Source organism: Myotis lucifugus, unplaced genomic scaffold (assembly GCF_000147115.1).
Source record: "Myotis lucifugus unplaced genomic scaffold, Myoluc2.0 scaffold_19, whole genome shotgun sequence".
In the NCBI taxonomy this organism is placed as follows: Eukaryota; Metazoa; Chordata; class Mammalia; order Chiroptera; family Vespertilionidae; genus Myotis; species Myotis lucifugus.
Window position 1 is genome coordinate 2,741,561 of NW_005871067.1, and position 20,892 is coordinate 2,762,452.

Here is a 20,892-nt window from a genome sequence, read left to right on the forward strand (position 1 = left end):
CCAGGATTTCCTTTGAATGTCCTGTGTCTCCTGCCCCAGCTGATTCAGCACTTTGAAAACCCAAACCAGTTCTGTAAGGATATAGCCAACAGGATTGCTCAGGTATGGCTTACAGTTCTGCTCAGACAGACCCATTCAGGCCTCCCAGAAGGCCCAGTGTTGGAAAGTACCAGGCTTGGACATGGCAGTGAGTTTCACAAAACCCGAAAATAATAACTGATAGTGCTCATCAACTTCCTGGGTGGCTGATACATACTCTCTTTTGGTTTCGTTATTGAAAAACCAAGTAGAAAGAATTTGTGAGAATTATATTACTAAGATAAGCACTTCCACAGCCTATAAAAAGTGTGTGTGTGTGTGTGTGTGTGTGTGTGTTTGTGTGTGTGTGTGTGTGAGAGAGAGAGAGAGAGAAAGAGAGAGAGAGAGAGAGAGAGAGAGAGATCTGATTTCCTGACTGCTGGGACTGATACTGAAATTGCTGACATTTCTTCCTATTCATCGGGCCATTTTATCCCTGATTGATTTTCCTCTCCTTAAGGTTTGTTTGGAAGAGAAGAATCCAAAACTTTCCAATCTTGCACATGTCATGACTCTTTATAAAACACACAGCTATACAAGGGACTGTGCCACCTGGGTCAACGTGGTCTGCCGGTACCTTCATGAAGCATATGCTGACATCACCTTGAACATGGTTACCTACCTGGCAGAGGTAAGCTCTTCAATTAAGGATAAAATTTATTAGGAACCAGAGAGGAGGGAGCCCAATTCCAAGGTGCGTCACCCAAGAACTGCCCTCTCGCAATCCAGGACCCCTCACAGGATGTCGGAGAGCCGGTTTAGGCCTGATCCCCACAGGCCAGGCCGAGGGACCCCACCTGCTGGAGGGACCCTGCTCACTCCGCAGATGCCCTTCATGCTGCAGCACTGCCCCAGGTGCGGCCGGGGAGGGGCCACGGGAGGTTTGGCCCGTCTCTCCCAGTCCCGCCCCGCTGGCCACCTTCTAATTAATTTCCTTTCAATGTGCATGAATCCGTGTACCGGGTCACTATTTATTATAATAAAGACTATAGATGCCCCCACAGCTTAAATTCTTAATATTGCACTAACACCTGTCAGCACATGGCAACAAAGAAAACTTTATCCTAATTACTTGCAGTGTTCAAATCTTATTTAAGAAGTCAGTATGTGGTTTGATATGTTTAATGATTCACAAAGCATACATTTTGAAATAAACTTTTTATCTTCACCTCTTATGTTTGCTTTTAAAAATGGAATGGGATTTTTGTCCTCCTACAAAGGTGTTTCTACTCTGATTTTGGTGCACATTGGTGTTAGGAATACACAGTATATGGGACAAGGGAAGACATGTATTCTGTTTAGCAGCTCCAGTGCACAAGGTCAGGAACTCTGTGAGGAAATGACTGAAAGCAACTCCTTGTTCAGCATTTTCAGTATTGCTTTTCATTTGGGGACATGCGTTTGTACCTCTGCCAGGGCCTTGTCAGAAGTGGTGAGGACAGCCCATTCTAACTTTAGTTATGTCACTCACTCAGAGTCCAGATAGGTTAAAGAATCAATCACTTTCTGAAAGGCTCCACAGGACTGAAGGCCTCTGCCTAGAAGAGGGTAGTTGTTTCTTAATTTATTGTTGATCCTGAAGAATTTTGATTTGTGATATGTGTCCAAAATATGTAATTTGTACTAAGCTGTCAACAACCCTGATTCATTTGCTCATCTCCTCCCATCCCTGGCACTCATAAGTGCCACCTGGTTGCTTCTGATTATCACCTTGGTCACATCTGTCCCCACAAGAGTTACTAAGGCAGCACAGGCACACCTCAGATTACAGGAGTACAGAATAACCCATGCAAATGTCCTGCTTACAAAGGCAGATGGTGCCTGTCTTTACAAAGGTGACATGTGAAGTAGCAAGGAGACAAACTTATTTAGATTGCTAGACATAAAAGTTTCAAAAATATAAAAGAGATGTGATATATCCATACAAAGGAATATTGAGATTTAAGAAGGAATGAAATACTGACACCTGCTACAACATAGATGAACCTTGAAACCATTATACTCAATGAAATAAGCCAGGCACAAAAGGACAAATATTACATGATTCCACTTATATGAAGTATGTAGAATAGGCAAATTTATAGAGACAAAAAGTAGAATAGTGGTTACCAGAGGTTGGGGGCAGGAGTTGATGAATAGTTACTGTTTTATAATTTTAACTAGAGGCCCAGTGCATGAAATTCATGTTGGGGGGATGGCGGTCCCTCAGCCCAGCCTGCACCCTCTCCAATTCAGGATCCCTTAGGGGATGTCCAACTGCTGGTTTAGGCCTGATCCCTGTGGCAGTCAGACATCCCTCTTGCAACCCGGGACTGCTGGCTCCTAACCGCCTCTGCCTGCCAGCCTGATCACCCCCTAACTGCTCCCCTGCTGGCCTGATCACCCCTAACTGCCCCCCCTGCCAGCCTGATTGTCCCTAACTGCCCTCCCCTGCTGGCATGATTGCCCCTAACTGCCCTCCCCTGCTGGCCTGATCACCCCTAACTGCCCCCCTGTTGGCCTGATCATCCCTAACTGCCCTTCCCTGCCAGCCTGATCGCCCCTAACTGCCCTCCCCTGCCGTCCTGATTGCCCCCTAACTGCTCCCCCCTGCTGGCCTGATCACCCCTAACCGCCTCTGCCTCGGCCCCTGCCACCATGGCTTTGTCCAGAAGGACATCTGGAAGATGTCTGGTCTAATTAGCATATTACCCTTTTATTAGTATAGATTTGGGATGGTGAACAAATTTTGGAAATAAATTGTGGGGATGGCTGCACAACAAAGTAAATGTACTTAATGCCACTAAATTGTGCACTTAAAAATAGTTAAAATGGTAAATGTTATATATTTTTTTACCACAATAAAAAATAAGTAGCCCTGACCAGTGTAGCTCAGTTGGTTAAAGTGTCGTCCCATGCACCAAAGGATTATTGATTTGATTCCCTATCAGGGCACGTGCCTACATATCAGGTTTGGTCCCAAGTCAGGATATGTACAGGAAGCAATCAATTAATGTTTCTCTCTCACATCAATGTTTCTCTTTCTTTCTCTCCCTTCCTCCTAAAATCAATAAAAGCATATCCATGGGTGAGGATTTTAAAAAGTAAAAATGGATTGCCTAATTTTTTTCAGCCCTTATCACAAATTGTCACCAACATTTTTATTATGAATTTAGTACCCCACCATTTATAATATATAATAGTTCCTATTTCTATTACTCACATGTTCTTACAGCTGTTGGTCATGCACATACATAAAACTTTATGTAGTTGTGGTTAGTATTTCCATTGAACCTGCTCTGGTCACTGAACATTGACTCTGTGTGTGTATGTCTATGTGCTGACATAGCTCACCTGGTGTCACTTTGAAACACTGTGGAATTCTATCAGGATAATGTAACACAATTTGCTTAACCATCTCCCTTTTGTTGTTTGTGTTCATAATTTTTTTCTATTACAAGTGGTCCTTTTATGTAGACTTTTTATCAGATATTATTTGGATCATTTCTTCTAGTGGCATTTCCCAAAGTAACTATCCAGGTAAAGAGTATGGATATGTGGATATGTTATTAGTTCTACACATTTTGGAAATTGGTCTTCCCAGAGATTTTCCCAATTTACAGGATTACAGTGTATAAATATTCTTGTTTCCCCTTATTCCAACTAAACTTTATCATTCTATTTATTGTGTATTATTTCTGGTACTTTAAAATTATTCTCTTAATGTATTTCCTTTATACTGTATATATTCATTTTTCCACACACTAGGTTTGCATAGTAATGTATTTCCTCAAGTGTTAACTGTTCAGTTATTTCTTTTGGCCACTGTTCATATGGAATTTTAGCATTTATTTGAATCAGTTCTATTAATTCTTCACTTTGAACCTTTTATCAGGATGTCTGTCACGTATATTTTCTCATTATTGTGCTTTTCTTTTTGAAAATATTGATTATTTTTCTGATTATAAAAGCAGAATATGTTTAACCCTACCAGACCTGAGGCCCTGAACCTAACTGTCCCCTATACCTGGGCTCCTGAGCATTAAAGAGAAAAAACCAACATGATATAGAAAAATGTTAGTTACATGCAAACAAATGGTTAGAATAAGATGGAACTTGGAGACATTGTAGAAAATAGGTCTAAGCAAAGTACCAAAAATTAGGTACAGCGGTATAGCGGCAGATTCGGAAATTACCGGAAAATCGGTACAGCGGTCTGGTAGGGTTAAAGCAGAACATTTGGAAGATACAGATAAGTTAAAAAGATAAAAAGATAAGAAAAATAATCCAATAACTATATTATTTAGAGAGCAATGCTAGTAACATTTTGTTGGATTTCTTTCCAAAGTTATTCCTATATAACACACACATTCACATCAAAACTGGCATCTTGCCCTAGCCAGTTTGGCTCAGTGGATAGAGCATCAGCCTGCGGACTGAAGGTTCCTGGGTTTGATTCTGGTCAAGGACACATGCCCTGGTTGCAGACTCGATCACCAGTAGGGGGACATACAGGAAACAGCCAATCAGTGATTCTCTCTCATCATTGATGTTTCTCTCCCTCTCCCTTCCTCTCTGATATCAATAAAAATATATATTTTTTTAAAAAACTGGCATCTTATTACAGAGAAGTTAGTTATCTAAACTAATTTCTTTTTTATTGAGTTTATGGATTGACATTGGTTAATAAAATTATATTGGTTTCAGGTATACAACTCTATATTACATACTTTCTCTTTCACTTAATGTCATCTGATGTCCTGCACTATCTTTTAAAATGTCATCCTTTTGACTACATGAGATGTTATCATACAATTCACCATAATTTGTTTATCTGTTTCCCTAGTGGTCAACATTTAAATTGCTTACAGAGCTTTCTTGTGTGTTTTTGTTGTTGTTGTTGTTGTTTTGGGGGGGTAAGTTCCCACCATTATAAATAATGCCATGGTGAAACCTCACACTTAAATCTCAGTATTTATCTCTAGGTTTGGAAATGTTCCTAAAAGTGTAATTACTATTTCAAAAGATTTGAATCATTTTAGTACATATGTATTATTAATTTCAGAGAGGAAAGGAGAGGGAGAGAGAGCTAGAAACATCAATGAACAGAGATAATCATGGATCTGCTGCCTCCTACATGCTACCTACTGGGGATTGAGCCAGCAACCTAGGCATGTGCCCTTGACCAGAATCAAACCCGGAACCCTTCAGTCCACAGGCCAGCGCTCTATCCACTGAGCCAAACCGACACTAGGGCTGTTTTAGTACTCTTGATCTAAATTGCCAAACTATCAAATTTATATATCCACTAATCTGAAAGAATGCCTACCGTATATCCTCACTAATACTAATTATCAATTTCTAATCTTTGCCAATTCAATAACTGATATCTTATTTGTAATTTTCAATAATTAATGATGTTTGATGCTTTCCTTTTGAGGTTTATTTTGTTGCATTCTGTTGTGTAACTATTATATTTATACTAGAGGCCTGGTTCATGGATTTGTGCACCGGTGAGGTCCCTCGACCTGGCCTGTGCCCTCTCGCAATCCGGGACCCCTCGGGGGATGTCGGAGAGCTGGTTTCAGCCCAATCCCCGCAAGCCAGGCCGAGGAACCTCTCTGGGTCCGGTGCGGGTAAGCAGATTTGGGGCCGACAGTGCCCCAGCAGCAACCTAACCCATGCCAATCCCGCAAGGAATCGGGCTCCCTCCTCTACTGATCTGAGTGTCTGCCCCCAGTGGTCATTGCACATCATAGCTACCAGGTGAACAGTCAAATGGTCGGACAGTCGCTTAGGCTTATATAGATATTCAGATCTGCCTACATGGCCTTTGATAATATCTTCATTTCTTCAGTATTTAGGATTTTTTTCCCCTTGTGGAAATGTGCAATTATAAAAGTATTGGGAAAGGTTGGTACTTCTGTGTGAAAATCTGGCATCAAACTGACTGAGGCTGTGCCTTGCCTCCCACAGTTGCTGGAGAAAGGCCTCCCGAGCATGCAGCAGCCCCTTCTCCAGGTCATCTACAGCCTGCTCAGCTACATGGACCTTTCGGTTGTTCCTGTAAAGCAGTTTAACGTGGAAGTTCTGAAGACCATTGAGAAATATGTGCAAGTGAGTATTTAAATAACTGCACTATTAACCAGGGAGTCAATACAGAAGGACTGAGGACTTGCATGTAGCTTGCACTTGGCCACCCATTTGACTATTCATTTATATTCTAATACACTGAGACAGTCAAGAGTGATAGCTGATCACACCATAAGTGGCACACTGAGAAGACAGACAGGACCAGGCCCTGATAAGTTTCTTCAAAGGACACACTTATGCCTCTTGGGGCTAATGGGTTGGATATTAAAAGCACACACCTGGCTGGGAGGGCAGAGTCAAGGAGAAAGAGAAAGGGAGAAAGAATTTACATGTCCCTGATTCTAGACCAGGGGTGGGCAAACTTTTTGACTTGAGGGCCACAATGGGTTCTTAAACTGGACCAGAGGGCCGGAACAAAAGCATGGATGGAGTGTTTGTGTGAACTAATATAAATTCAAAGTAAACATCATTACATAAAAGGGTACGGTCTTTTTTTTTTTTTTAGTTTTATTCATTTCAAACGGGCCGGATCCGGCCCGCGGGCCGTAGTTTGCCCACGGCTGTTCTAGACCAAGTGTTTCAACATGCAAAGGGTGAATTCAGTGGTTCAAATTACTACTTTAAAGTTGAGGGAACTAAGGTTAAGTAACTTGTATAAATGTACTTGAAAATACTACAACAAATAAACCGAAGAAAATGTTGGGATAAGTAAATCAAGATGATTAAATGTACATGGGGGTTCATTTTACTAGTCTCTCTGTTTTGTGTACATTAGAATATTTCTATAATCTAAAAAATTGTTTAAGACCACCTTGTTCCACCATACACATGAATAAACTCAAAATGGACTAATGACTTAAATGTAAGACTCACAACCATAAAACTCCTAGGAGAAAACATAGGCAATAAAATCTCAGATTTTTCTCATAGCAATATTTTTACTGACATATTGCCTCAGGCAAGGGAAACCAAAATAAATAAATAAACAAATGGGACTACATTAAACTAAAAAGGGTTTACAAATCAAAGGAAACCATCAACAAAATGAAAAGACAACCTACTGAATAGGAGTATATATTCTCCAATGATACATCTGATAAAGGGTTAAAATCCAAAATTTATAAGGAACTCAGACAATTTAACACCAGAAAAACAAACAACCCAATTAAAAACTGGGCAGCAGACCTAAATAGCCACTTCTCCAAAGAGGACATACAGATGACCAATAGGCATATGAAAAGATGCTCAATGTCACTAATCATCAAAAATGCAAATTAAAACCACAAAGAGATACTACCTCACACCTATCAGAATGGCTATCATTAATAAATCAGTAACTGAGTGTTGCTGTGAATGTGGAAAAGGGAACCCCAGTGCACTGCTGGAGGGAATGTCGATTAGTACAACCACTGTGGAAAGCAGACTGAAGTTTCCTCAAAAAATTAAAAATGGAATTGCCTTATGACCCTGAGATTCCACTCTGGGAATATATTCAAATAAAACCCAAACACCTTTATACACCAAGAAGCAAAGAGAGAGGACCCAAATAAACAAAATCAGAAATGAGAGAGGTGAAATAACTGGTCCCACAGAAATACAAATGATTATGAAAAAATACTATGAACAACTCTATTCCAAGAAAATGGACAACCTAGATGAATTAGACATATTCTTAGGAAAATACAAGCTCCTAAAATTCAATCAAGAAAAATAAAAAAACCTGAATAGGCCGATAACTACTGAAGAAATTGAAACTGCGATAAAAAAATCTTCCAGTAAACAAAAGCCCTGGTCTGGATGGCTTTACAGGGGAGTTCTACTAAGCATTTAAAGAACTGAAACCTGTCCTCCTCAGACTAGTCCAAAAAATTCAAGAGGAAGGCTTACTTCCAAGCACTTTTTATGAAGCCAGCATTACCCTAATCCCAAAACCAGATAACGACACCACAAAAAAAGAGAACTACAGGCCAATATCCTCGATGAACATAGATGCTAAAATCCTCAACAAAATTCTAGCAAATCGGATTCAGCAATGCATCAGAAAGATCATACACCATGACCAAGTGGGATTTATTCCAGGGATGCCAAGGATGATATAATATCTGCATCAATAAATATGATATATCACGTAAACAAACTGAGAGACAAAAATCACATAATCATATCAATTGATGCAGAAAAAGCATTTGACAAAATCCAACACCCTTTCTTGATAAAATCTCTCAGCAAAGTGGGAATAGAGGGATCATACCTAGACATAATAAAAGCTCTATATGACAAACCTACAGCCAACATCATACTCAATGGACAAAAACTAAACTCATTTCCCCTAAGAACAGGAACAAGACAGGGATACCCACTTTCACCACTGTGTTCGATACAGTACTGGAAGTGCTAGGGATAGTGATCATACAGGAAGAAGAAATAAAAGGCATCCAATTGGGAAAGAGGAAGTAAAACTGTTCTTATTCACAGATGACATGATACTATACATAGAAAACCATGAAGACTCCATTAAAACAGTACTACACCTAATAAATGAATTGGGCAATGTAGCAGAATACAAAGTTAACACGCAGAAATCTATGGCTTTTTATACACCAATAATGAACTCACAGAAAGATAAACTACAAAAACAATCCCATTCACCATTGCACCAAAAAAATTAAGTTACCTAGGAATAAAATTAACTAAGAACATAAAAGACCTGTACTTGGAAAACTACAAGACATTGAAAAAAGAGATAGAGAAAGACATAAACAAATGGAAGAATATACCATGTTCATGGATTGGTAGAATCAACTTCATTAAAATGTCCATACTACCCAAAGCAATCTACAGATTCAATGCAATCCCCATTAAAATACCAGTGGCATATTTCAAAGATCTAGAACAAACTCTCCAAAAATTCATATGGAATAAAAAAAAAGACCCCAAATAGCCACAGCAATCCTGAGAAAAAAAGAACAAAGTTGGAGGGATCACAATACCAGATATCAAGCCACAGTTCTCAACATGGCCTGGTACTGACTGGCACAAGAACAGACATATAGACCAATGGAACAGAACAGAGAACCCAGAAATTGACCCAAGCCATTATACTCAATATTTGACAAAGGAGGCAAGAGCATACAATGGAGTCAAGACAGTCTCTTCAATAAATGGTGCTGGGAAATTTGGTCAGATACATGCTAAAAAATGAAACTAGATCACCAACTTACACCATGCACAAAAACAAACTCAAAATGGCTAAAGGACTTAAATGTAAGATGGGAAACCATAAAAATCCTACAAGACTCTGTAGGCAACAAAATAGCAGACATATGTCATAGCAATATCTTTACAGACATCTCACCCCTGTCAGAATGGCTATAATCAACAAATCAACAAACGACAAGTGCTGGCGAGGATGTGGAGAAAAAGGAACCCTTCTGCACTGCTGGTGGGAATGCAGACTGGTGCAGCCACTGTGGAAGACAGTATGGAGTTTCATCAAAAATTTAAAAATGGAACTCCCATTTAACCCAGTGATCCCACTTCTAGGACCAAGAAACCAGAAACACCAATCAGAAAGGATATATGCACCCGTATGTTCATAGCAGCACAACTTACAATAGCTAAGATTTGGAAACAGTCTAAGTGCCCATCAGCAGATGAGTGCATTAAAAAACTGTGGTACATGCCCTAACTGGTTTGGCTCAGTGGATAGAGCGTCGGCCTGCAGACTTGAAAGGTCCCAGGTTCGATTCCGGTAAAGGGCATGTACCTTGGTTGCAGGCACATCCCCAGTAGGGATTGTGCAGGAGGCAGCTGGTTGATGTTTCTCTCTCATTGATGTTTCTCTCTATCCCTCTCCCTTCCTCTCTGTAAAAAATCAATAAAATATATTTTTTAAAAAAACTGTGGTACATCTATACAATGAAATACTATGCCTCTATAAAAAAGAAGGAACTTTTACCATTTACTGTATATCTGAAACTGGTGTGGAATGACATTTAATGAAAACTGTGATTTAAAAAGAATATTTTAAAAATGAAAAAGAAACTAGCCCCAAAGTCTTAGTCCAGATATGGTGGAGCTGTTATTTGAACCCAGGTCCGCCTGGTTCCAAAACCAGTGCCTGTTTCCCTGTACAGGCACCCTTCCTAGCAGGACATTTGCTGAACACCTACAGATTGATTCTTCAAAGCCTTACTCAAGACTACTGGGGAAAATAAAAGGAAAGAAAAGAAAAATTTTTTTAAGAAATATTAAGAGAGAAAACACACCAGAACAAGTTTCTAGAGCCTGGAAGTTAATATAAAACATGGCCACAGACTAAACATTGGGGGCCCCAGTCCATGGAGAGCAGTGCAGGGTCACCATGGGGTCAAGGTGGGAGGGCCAAGCTCAGGAGTACAGACATCCTACTCGACACATCCAGTCAGGCTCTCTATTTTGCTTCAGGAATATACTTGGTGAGCTTCAGAGTTCAAGGGCAAATGCTAGGATTTCTCTGGTTAAACTCATTGACAGAGCCACTCAGTGTCATTTTAGACATTTCTTTCCATCTTCACTTCACCAATATCATTACTTGCCAATATTATTTAATGCTTAAAAGTGATTTCCAAGCTTTTTCCCCCCATTTTTCAGGTAGCATTGCTCCAATAATAGTTATGCGATGTGGTAGGCATTGGATAACACTTTCTCACTTCACAGCACTCATGGAAAACAGAGGGTTAGTTAACATTTTCCTACTAATCATCTATCCCATTTCATGGCCTTATTGGGGTGCATATTCTATCCTAGTCCTATGGGCCATCTCTGGTACTAGATATCTTAAATAGTAGCTAATTTCACACTCAAAATGTGACCTCTCTTGTGCAAACTGAACAGCAAAGGAAATATGTTTTATATCATATGCTTTTATCCCAAAGCCTAAGCAAATAATAATAATAGCTTTTATCAAATTGGTTTATGAATGTTCAAAAAAATTTTTTTTAATTTTATTTTCTTGTTTAAGTTATTACAAATAGTAGTACATATGTCTCCTTTTTTTCTCCATTGACCTTCCCCGGCCTCCCCTACCACCAGGCACATGCCCTTACCCCACCCCCACCACCCAGTATCTTGTGTCCATTGGTTATGCTTATATGTATGCATATAAGTCCTTTGATTGATCTCTTACCCCAAACCCCCAAGACTCCCCAGCCTTCCCGCTGTCATTTGACAGTCTATTCGATGCATCTCTGCCTCTGTATCTATTTTTTTGTTCATTAGGTTATATTGTTCTTTATTATCCATAAATGAGTGAGATCATGTGGTATTTTTCTTTCACTGCCTGGCTTATTTCACTTAGCATAATGCTCTCCAGTTCCATCCATGCTGCTGCAAATGGTAAGAATTCCTTCTTTTTTATAGCAGCGTAGTATTCCATTGTGTAGATGTACCATAGTTTTCTAATTCACTCATCTGCTGATGGGCATTTAGGCTATTTCCAGATCTTAGCTATTGTAAATTGTGCTGCTATGAACAAAGGGATGCATATATCCTTTCTGATTGGTGTTTCTGTTTTCTTGGGATATATTCCTAGAAGTGGTATTACTGGGTCAAATGGCAGTTCCACTTTTAAATTTTTGAGGAAATGCCATACTATTTTCCACAGTGGCTGCACCAGTCTGCATTCCCACCAGCAGTGAAGGAGGGTTCCTTTTTCTCCACATCCTCTCCAGCACTTGTCATTTGTTGATTTGTTGATGATAGCCATTCTGACAGGTCTGAGGTGGTACCTCATTGTTGTTTTGATTTGTATCTCTCGGATGATTAGTGACTTTGAGCATGTTTTCATGTGTCTCTTGGCTTTCTGATGTCCTCTTTCGAAAAGTGTCTATTTAGGTCCTTTGCCCATTTTTTGATGGGGCTATTTATCTTCCTTTTGTTAAGTTGTATGAGTTCTCTGTAAATGTTGGAGATTAAACCCTTATCAGAGATAACATTGGCGAATATGTTCTCCCATTCAGTGGGCTTTCTTGTTGTTTTGTTGATGATTTCTTTTGCTGTGCAGAAGCTTTTTATGTTGATGTAGTCGCATTTGTTTATTTTCTCCTTAGTCTCTCTTGACCTAGGATCTGTGACTGTAAAGATATTGCTACGACATATGTCTGCAATTTTGCTGCCTATGGAGTCTTTAGGGTTTTTATAGTTTCCTGTCTTACATTCAAGTCCTTTAGCCATTTTGAGTTTGTTTTTGTGTATGGTGTAAGTTGGTGATCTAGTTTCATTTTTTTGCATGTATCTGACCAAATTTCCTAGCACCATTTATTAAAGAGGCTGTTTTGACTCCATTGTATGTTCTTGCCTCCTTTATCAAATATTAATTGAGTATAATGGCTTGGGTCAATTTCTGGATCTTCTATTCTGTTCCATTGGTCTATATGACTGTTCTTGTGCCAGTACCAGACAGTTTTGAGAACTGTGGCTTGGTAATATAGTTTGATGTCTGCTTTGTGATCCCTCCAACTTTGTTCTGCTTTCCCAGGACAGCTGTGGCTATTTGGGGTCTTTTTTTATTCCATATGAATTTTTGGAGAGTTTGTTGTAGACCTTTGAAATATGCCGCTGGTTTTTTTAATAGGTATTGCATTGATTCTACAGATTGCTTTAGGTAGTATGGACATTTTAATGATGCTGATTCTTCCATTTGTTTATGTCTTCCTCTATCTCTTTTTTCAATGTCCTGTAGTTTTCTGAGTACAGGTCTTTTACGTCCTTGGTTAAGTTTATTCCTAGGTATCTTAATTTTCTTGGTACAATGGTAAATGGGATTTTTTTTTTCATTTCTCTTTCTGTGAGTTCATTATTGGTGTATAAAAAGGCCATAGATTTCTGGGCATTAATTTTGTATCCTGCTACATTGCCAAATTCATTTATTAATCTAGTAGGGGTTTTTTTGATGGAGTCTTTGGGGTTTTCTATGTATAGTATCATGTCATCTGCAAATAAGGATAGTTTTACTTCTTCTTTTCCAATTTGGATGCCTTTTATTTCTTCTTCTTGTCTGATCGCTATGGCTAGTACTTCTAGTACTATGTCAAACAGGAGTGGTGAAAGTGGGCATCCTTGTCTTGTTCCTGTTCTTAGGGGAAATGAGTTTAGTTTTTGCCCATTGAGTATGATGTTGGCTGTGGGTTTGTCATATAGAGCTTTTATTATGTTGAGGTATGATCCCTCTATTTCCACTTTGCTGAGAGTTTTTATCAAGAACAGGTGTTGGATTTTGTCAAATGCTTTTTCTGCAACTGATATGATTATGTGATTTTTGTCTCTCAATTTGTTTATGTGATCTATCACATTTATTGATTTGAGGATATTGTACCATCCTTGCATCCCTGGAATAAATCCCACTTGGTCATGGTGTATGATCTTTCTGATGCATTGCTGAATCCGATTTGCTAGAATTTTGTTGAGGATTTTAGCATCTATGTTCATCAAGGATATTGGCCTCTTTTTTTGTGGTGTCTTTATCTGATTTTGGAATTAAGGTAATGCTGACTTCATAGAAAGCACTTGGAAGTATGCCTTCCTCTTGAATTTTTTGGAATAGTCTGAGTAGGATAGGTTTTAGGGTGCTTTTTTGTGCCCAGTCCCGCTATGGGTCGATTTGTAGAGTTCCCTTCTGCCAGCAGCCCTGCGGATCCCCTTCCACATTCGTGGGTCACGCTAGCCCCAAAGGTCGCAGGTTTTGTGGGGCGCAGACTTCCCCAAACCTCTAGATCCCATTCACGCGTTTCTCTCTCCTGCCTGGATTTCAGACCTCACCTTTTCCTAAGCGAAATTTGACCTTTCCGTGAGAAGATGCAGAGCTCATCCAAGTTCTTGTATTTATGCTGCTAGAGATCCAGTGTTCCTGGGTTCGCAGCTGGTTGCTGGGTGTTGTGGTTGTAGAGACCCGGGCTGTATAGGCTTCTGATAACAGTCACTCTCCCCTTCAAGATGGTGCGGTCTCTGCGACAGAGTTGGTCTCTCCGGGAGAGATTTCAGTAGCAGTGGAGGCTGCCCTGGTCAGGGGAGCCCAGTCCGGCAGTCCCCAACAGTCCCTTGGAGTATAGCTGTCCCTCACCCACAAATATACACTCCTCGTACGTCCACACGCTCTCCTTTCATTCTCTCCCTCTCATACTATCTTGCAGTTTGCGTTCCCGTTGGCAGCCATCTTCCTCCAATCCTATGTTCAAAAAATATTTTTTGTGGGAAAAGGACTTCAGTCAGCCTGGGGATTGTCAGGGAGACAAAGATGGTAAAACAAAGTGAGTTTTATAGGAAGATAGGAGTCTGATGAGCCAATAAAGAGAGGAAGGTCATTCCAGAACAAGGGACTAGCATGAGTAAAGGCACAGAGGCTAAGGGACCTGGCCTGCTTTGGGGATCTCCAGGGGTAGCCTAAGGGAGATCACCCTGTAGGTCCTGCTCAGAGTCCACCAGAGGGTGGCCTAGAAGGAACGTAGGCAGGGAAGTGGCATGGTCTGAAGATTTCTAGAAAGACCACAGTAGCTGGGATGGGTTTGATGGGCATAAGTAGAGACTGCCAGCAGGGAGACCAGTTAAGAGGTCATTGAAATAGTCCAGGCAGAGGGTGGAGAGATTTAACAGAGCTGGTGCCAGCAGGAATGGTGAGGAGGAAACACATTATCAGAAAGGAGGGTCAGAAAGGAGTTAAGAATGGCACCCAGATTCCTGGGTTAGGTCATGAGGAAGATATGGAGTGAAAGAGAAGAGTTGAGGGCAGAGACCATGTGCCCAGGAACAAATGGGTAGAAAGAGCCTGAGAAGTAGGAGAAGGACTAAGGAATACTGGAAACTGGGGGTGGGAGAATTTTGAGAGTGAGTGGTCAGTAGCATAAATGCATTCAGGATTGTTTGGGGGGTTTTGTTTTGTTTTGTTGCTTCTTGTTTTTCAGATTAAAGAGGCACCACATGAGCAAAAATGGTACTTTATTTTAAAATGCATTTATTTGAATATGGACAAAAGTGGCCTTTTTTTATTTGCCTCTTTCCTAAATGTAGGTCATCTTCTATATAAATAGCGTTTTTATGAATTTCCTGCACTGTTTTAAATCCATGAATTCTGAATGGTCATGAGACATTTCCATAACTACCGTTATCAGTTTTTAAAAATGAAATTACTATTAACCATTCAATGTTTTATTTCCCTCAGAGTGTTCACTGGAGAGAAGCTCTGAATATCTTGAAGCTGGTGGTTTCTCGGTCGGCCAGCCTCATTTTGCCTTCCTACCAGCACAGTGACCTGTCAAAGATAGAAATACATCGAGTATGGACCAGTGCTTCTAAGGAATTACCAGGGAAAACTCTGGACTTTCACTTTGACATTTCAGAGGTATGTTAACTGTTTCTGTAAACTTGAGCATTAATATATAGTACAAAGATCACAAGTAGGTGCCTTGAGCAAGAGAAACTAACTGTATGTTTACTTCCAATGGAGACTTCCTTCTAACGCCTGACTTAGCTTGTTTTTTAAGAACATGTGGAGTATCATATTCACTGGGGCTCTCAATGGACAGCTTTTAAAAATAGAAGCTAGCCTTGGTTATATAAAAACTGATTTCTAAAAAGATAACTATAAAAGGAATGATCTTCAGCATTTTAAACCTAACTCATTCCTTATCTGACAACTGTCTTGTCTTTTCTCTATATTGGCAACCTTGTTCCCAGACCAGCTAATGACTGAGATTTGCAGTAATACAGAATTTGCCTTTATAGTTTCCCCGAGCCATACTGCTATTTAAACTGCAAAATTATCTAAATTCTTATCTTTGGGGAGAGGGGAGTGTGTGGAATGGGGGGTGGGAGGACGAGTGAACCAAGCTAAAGAGTTAGGGGGAAAAGAGAAGGCAGATAATAGTCAGATTTACCTGCCAGCTCAGGAACAAGCCCTCTGGAGACCTGTACTTAACCATTTTACTCTAACATGTAAAAATACTTCACTTTCCTGTGTCTCTTACCCCATGACTCATAAGCCCCCCAAAGCTGAAACTACGCTCTATGCATTTTTTACATTACTAGAAGGGAAAAGCTATTTTTACTCTTTGACTTCAGCTTATTCTGCTCCAAAGAGGTACAGGAAACATGCAGCCAGTCAGCTGCACACCCAAGAGACCCAGCTATTCCAAAATGATGGGCCTTGGTGTAGAATCACCTATTGGCTTCTGCTGCCCCCAGGTGTAGGCCCATGAACTGATCTCTGTGCAGGACACCTCTTTGGCACTAAAGCTTGGGACATGCTGCCCGCAACCACTCCAAGACTCTCAGGAAATGAAATTTCTAAAGTGGTGCCCAAGTACCTGGCCCTGACCTCATTCATTTATATAATTGAAAAGATATAAATAATTTAAATAAATGTTTAAATAATCTAGTATATAAAGGTTGGGAAGAAGGAAAGGACTTTTTGTCTTTTCTTGTTGTTAATCCTCACCTGAGGATATTTTTTCCCCATTTATTTTCAGAAAGAGTGGAAGGGAGGGGGAAAGACAGAGAGAGAGAAACATCGATGTGAGAGAGACACATTGGTTAGTTGACTCCCTCACATGCCCTGACTGGGGCGGAAATTGAGCCTGCAACCAAGTGAGGTACGTGCCCTTGACTGAAATTGAACCCAAAGCCCTTCAGTCCAGTGGTCAACACTCTAACCACTGAGCAAAACCAGCTAGAGCAGGACTTTTGGTCTCTTGTTATGACTACAAGAAATTCTTTCAAGCTTAAACACCTGACAACTGACTTTGTTTTCCTGAATGTTTTCCTTTATCAGTGGTTTCTAAAGAATGTTTAAGAACAACCAGTTGGATTTGTTTTCAGCTGCTAAAGAGAGTGGGAACATATTGAAGATGCAAAATGACTCAGAATATGTATTTGAACATCAGGAAAATGAGCCTACTTGTAACATTGAACTTCTGTAATTTTTAATCAAATAAGCAGTTCTTGGTTGCTGCAGGGTAGAGCAATTCCATACATCAGAGAAGTGTTAATGAGATAGAAGAACATGTGCTTTGTGTTCTTTCTAAGACGCCAATCATCGGGAGGCGATATGATGAACTGCAGAACTCTTCTGGCCGAGATGGCAAGCCCAGGACTGTGGCTGTCACCCGGAGCACATCCTCCACCTCATCAGGCTCCAACTCCAATGTCCTTGTTCCTGTGAGCTGGAAGAGACCCCAGTATTCTCAGGTATAGAATCCTGGACTTGCAGGATTGGAGGGGAACCTGGGGACTGACTGAGCCAATGGTCCATGAGATAAGGGATTCCTCCACTCATCATCCTGCCCTTGCCCGTCGGGCATTGACACCAGTGGTAAGGATCTTAACAGCATTACAAGGGAACCCATTTTCTACGTGAACAGCTCCTTACATAGGATTAGAGTCTGACACTTTGTTGATTTGATTCACTAGTCCTATCCTCTTAAAGCAAGCATGTCAAACTCAAAGGCTAACACGGGCCAAATAAACAAGATTTAAGTTTATGTGGGCGACAAAAAAAAAAGCTTCAATTTTCATAGAAACGTAGGTTTATTTCAATAGAGACATGCTGAATAGAAGGGCTAAAATAAGTAAGTAATCATTAACATAAAATAATAGAACATTTTAATAGAAATTGATATTTTTTTCTTGAACATTAACTTACCAGACACTGAATAACTGCACAAATTAATAAGCATAATGAAAATAAACCTATTTTTCTTGTTTTCTGAAAGCGAAATATTTCCTATTGCACACACCAAGCAAGTCAGTACAGGACTAATGACATGGCAATCGGCTGCTAAAATATTCACTGCTAGTATTAGTGGAGAGAAATGGTGTGCCTGCGCATAAGGCACATAAGGGAAATGAGTGCAACACAATTATAGTAATCAGTCATTACCGAACATCGTAGTTCATTATTAATAATCCTATCTAATAATAGACAAACATGGTAATTAACCATACCTCCGCTACATTTCCCATTGGCTAATCAGCAGGATATGCAAATTAACTGCCAACAAAGATGGCGGCCGGCAACCACGCAGCTGAAGTGAACATGAGGCTTGCTTGCTCCAGTGATGGAGGAAGCCAAGGTTCCCCGCCTGCCGCGGCCCAGCTCTGAGCTCCGGATGCAACAATGTTGCAATTATAGAAGCTAAACAAACCCCAGATACCTGCTTTCAGCCGGCAGCAGGCTCAGAGCTTAGAGTGCCAGTGATGGCAACAGAGTTTCAATTATAGAAGCTAAACAAACCCAGATACCTGCTTTCAGTCAGCCACGGCCTCAGAGCTGGAGCCGGCTCTCAGCTCCAGTGACAACTATAGAAGGTAAATAAATCCCAGAATAAAACAAAAAGAAAAAAAAAAGAGGCTGGGAGCTTCAGTCGCCCACCAGCCTGAAAATGGCCCTCAGCCCCTCACCCAGACTGGCCAGGCACCCCAGTGGGGACCCCCACCCTGAAGGGGGTGTGACCAGCTGCAAACAGCCATCAGCCCCTCACCCAGGCTGGCCAGGCACCCAAGCGGGACCCCCACCCTGATCCGGGACACCCTTCAGGGCAAACCAGCCGGCCCCCACCCGTGCACCAGGCGTCTATCCTATATAGTAAAAGGGTAATATGCAAACTGACCCTAACAGCAGAAAGACTGGGAATGACTGGTCACTATGATACACACTGACCACCAGGGGGCAGACGCTCAATGCAGGAGCTGCCCTCTGGTGGTCAGTGCACTCTCACAGGGGGGAGCTCTGCTCAGCCACAAGCCAGGCTGATGGCTGCCAGTACAGCAGTGGTGGTGGGAGCCTCTCCTGCCTCCTCAGCAGCGCTAAGGATGTCTGACTGCAGCTTAGGTCTGCTCCCCGCTGGCAAGTGGACATCCCCCAAGGGCTGCCGGGCTGCCAGAGGGATGTCTGATTGCCATCTTAGGCCCAATCTCCCGGGGAGCAGGCCTTAGCCAGCAAGTGGTCACCCCCGAGGGGTCCCAGACTGCAAAAGGGACAGGCTGGGCTGAGGGACTCCCTACCCCCAAGTGCACAAATTTTTGTGCACCGGGCCTCTAGTTATGTATAATAGGATATTGTAAAAATTAAGTTATGAAATTTTTATTAAAACATTTCTTACAACCGTTATATTGACTGGGCCACAAAAATATTTGTTGTGGGCCGCTGTCTTAAAGGCTTAGAAAGTGAAATCTGATCTCTTTCATGTGGTGGTCCTTCCAACATTTAAAGAAGCCCTGCCCCCTCTGCCACCTACCCAAATGAGTCCTCTGTTCTCCAAATAATACAACCTTCATTCTTTCAATTAGTTCTCTATGATGGCTGCACATCCAGTGAAATTCTGGCTATTGTCCTCTGTGCATGCTCTCCACTCATGATCCCTGTGCTGCACAGTCTGTATAACACAGAGCAAAGCAGCTAGCTACCAGGTCTCTCTGTTATCACAGCCTAAGAGTATTCACTCCATAAGTGCCTCCATTACAGTATTAATGTCATTGCACAATTAAGTAAAACCCTGCTTCATAGGGCTCTTTTGATTACATGTGACAGAAGCCCAATGAAAAATACCTTAAGTGGAAAAGGAATTTATTAACTTATGTGTCTTAGCTTCAAGCACAGCTGGATTCTAGTATACCAATTCAGAAACTGAATCCCTAGATTCTCTCTCCTTCTCACTATCTCTACCCTCTCTTCCCAGGCCTGGCACTGCTTGCCTCTCTGTTGACATCATTCTCAAGCAGGCTCTTCTTAGATTTCCATGGTCTTTGGCTCCGCTGATTTCAGAAGGAGACTTGCAGGAGAGATAGGAACCAAGATAGCAGCATAGATAAGCACTGGTACTCACATCCTCCCACAACCACATCAAAATTACAACTAAAATACAGAACAACTATCATTCAGAACTGCCTGAAATCTGGCTGAATGGAAGTCCTACAACTAGAAAATTAAAGAAGAAAGCACATTGAGACTGATGGGAGGGGTGGAAGCATGGAATGAGCTGGGCTGACATCCACATGTGGTTTAATCAGGAGGGATACCTTGATTGTGGAGGCCTCCCGTGAGGAGCAAGGCGTCCCAGCCCCACACCAGACTACCTGGTTCCAGTGCTGGAAAGAGAAGTCCCATAACTTTGGGCTATAAAAACCAGTGTGGATTGTGGCTGAGTGACACGGAGGGTTGCTGGAGTCCCAGGTGTTCTTCTTAAAAGGCTGGTACACAGACTTACTCAGACTCACTCCCTCTGAGCTCCAATACTGGGGCAGCAACTTGAAAGGATTCAGGGACATACAGGGAGGAACTAAATTATCTGGCATCAGGGCAAGAACTCAGGGTAGCTTTCTCTCAGACAAAGTGCTAAGACCTCCCACCACCCCCACAAAGCTAACTGGCAGGTGCCATATCTGAGTCTCCATCACTGTTTGCACCACTGTGATGATTACTATTTGCACCACCCTGTGATTCCCTAAGATCCCACCCCACCCAATATGCAGCCCCACCCAAGCTCTTTGCAATGGTTTTTCTATAGAATGGCCTGTCCTGGCTCAGGCTTCAGATGTTCCTAAAATCTCTCAAACAAGCAGCAGCTGGACTCTGTGCACCATACATCTCAATAAGTGGCCCCAGACCCAGCACTAGCAGCAGCTTGCCTTGCTTCCCAGCTTGGCCTCTCCTGGTTATCTCTAAGCCCAACATAAGTAGCAGCCATCTGCAGGTCACTCTGTAGCTTGTGCTGG

General features: G+C 41.4%; 1 protein-coding gene across 2 annotated transcripts in view; it reads left to right on the forward strand.

Annotated features, from left to right (window-relative positions):
• The window catches only part of FRY (FRY microtubule binding protein), a 572,796-nt gene that overhangs the window by 453,142 nt on the left and 98,762 nt on the right, over window positions 1-20,892 (forward strand). For both annotated transcript variants that reach the window (XM_023751126.1, XM_006085476.3), the window contains 5 exons: window positions 5-102; window positions 539-709; window positions 6,034-6,174; window positions 15,344-15,523; window positions 17,206-17,367. In XM_023751126.1, the coding sequence (XP_023606894.1) occupies window positions 5-102; window positions 539-709; window positions 6,034-6,174; window positions 15,344-15,523; window positions 17,206-17,367 (752 nt within the window). The remainder of the gene's footprint in view (window positions 1-4; window positions 103-538; window positions 710-6,033; window positions 6,175-15,343; window positions 15,524-17,205; window positions 17,368-20,892) is intronic.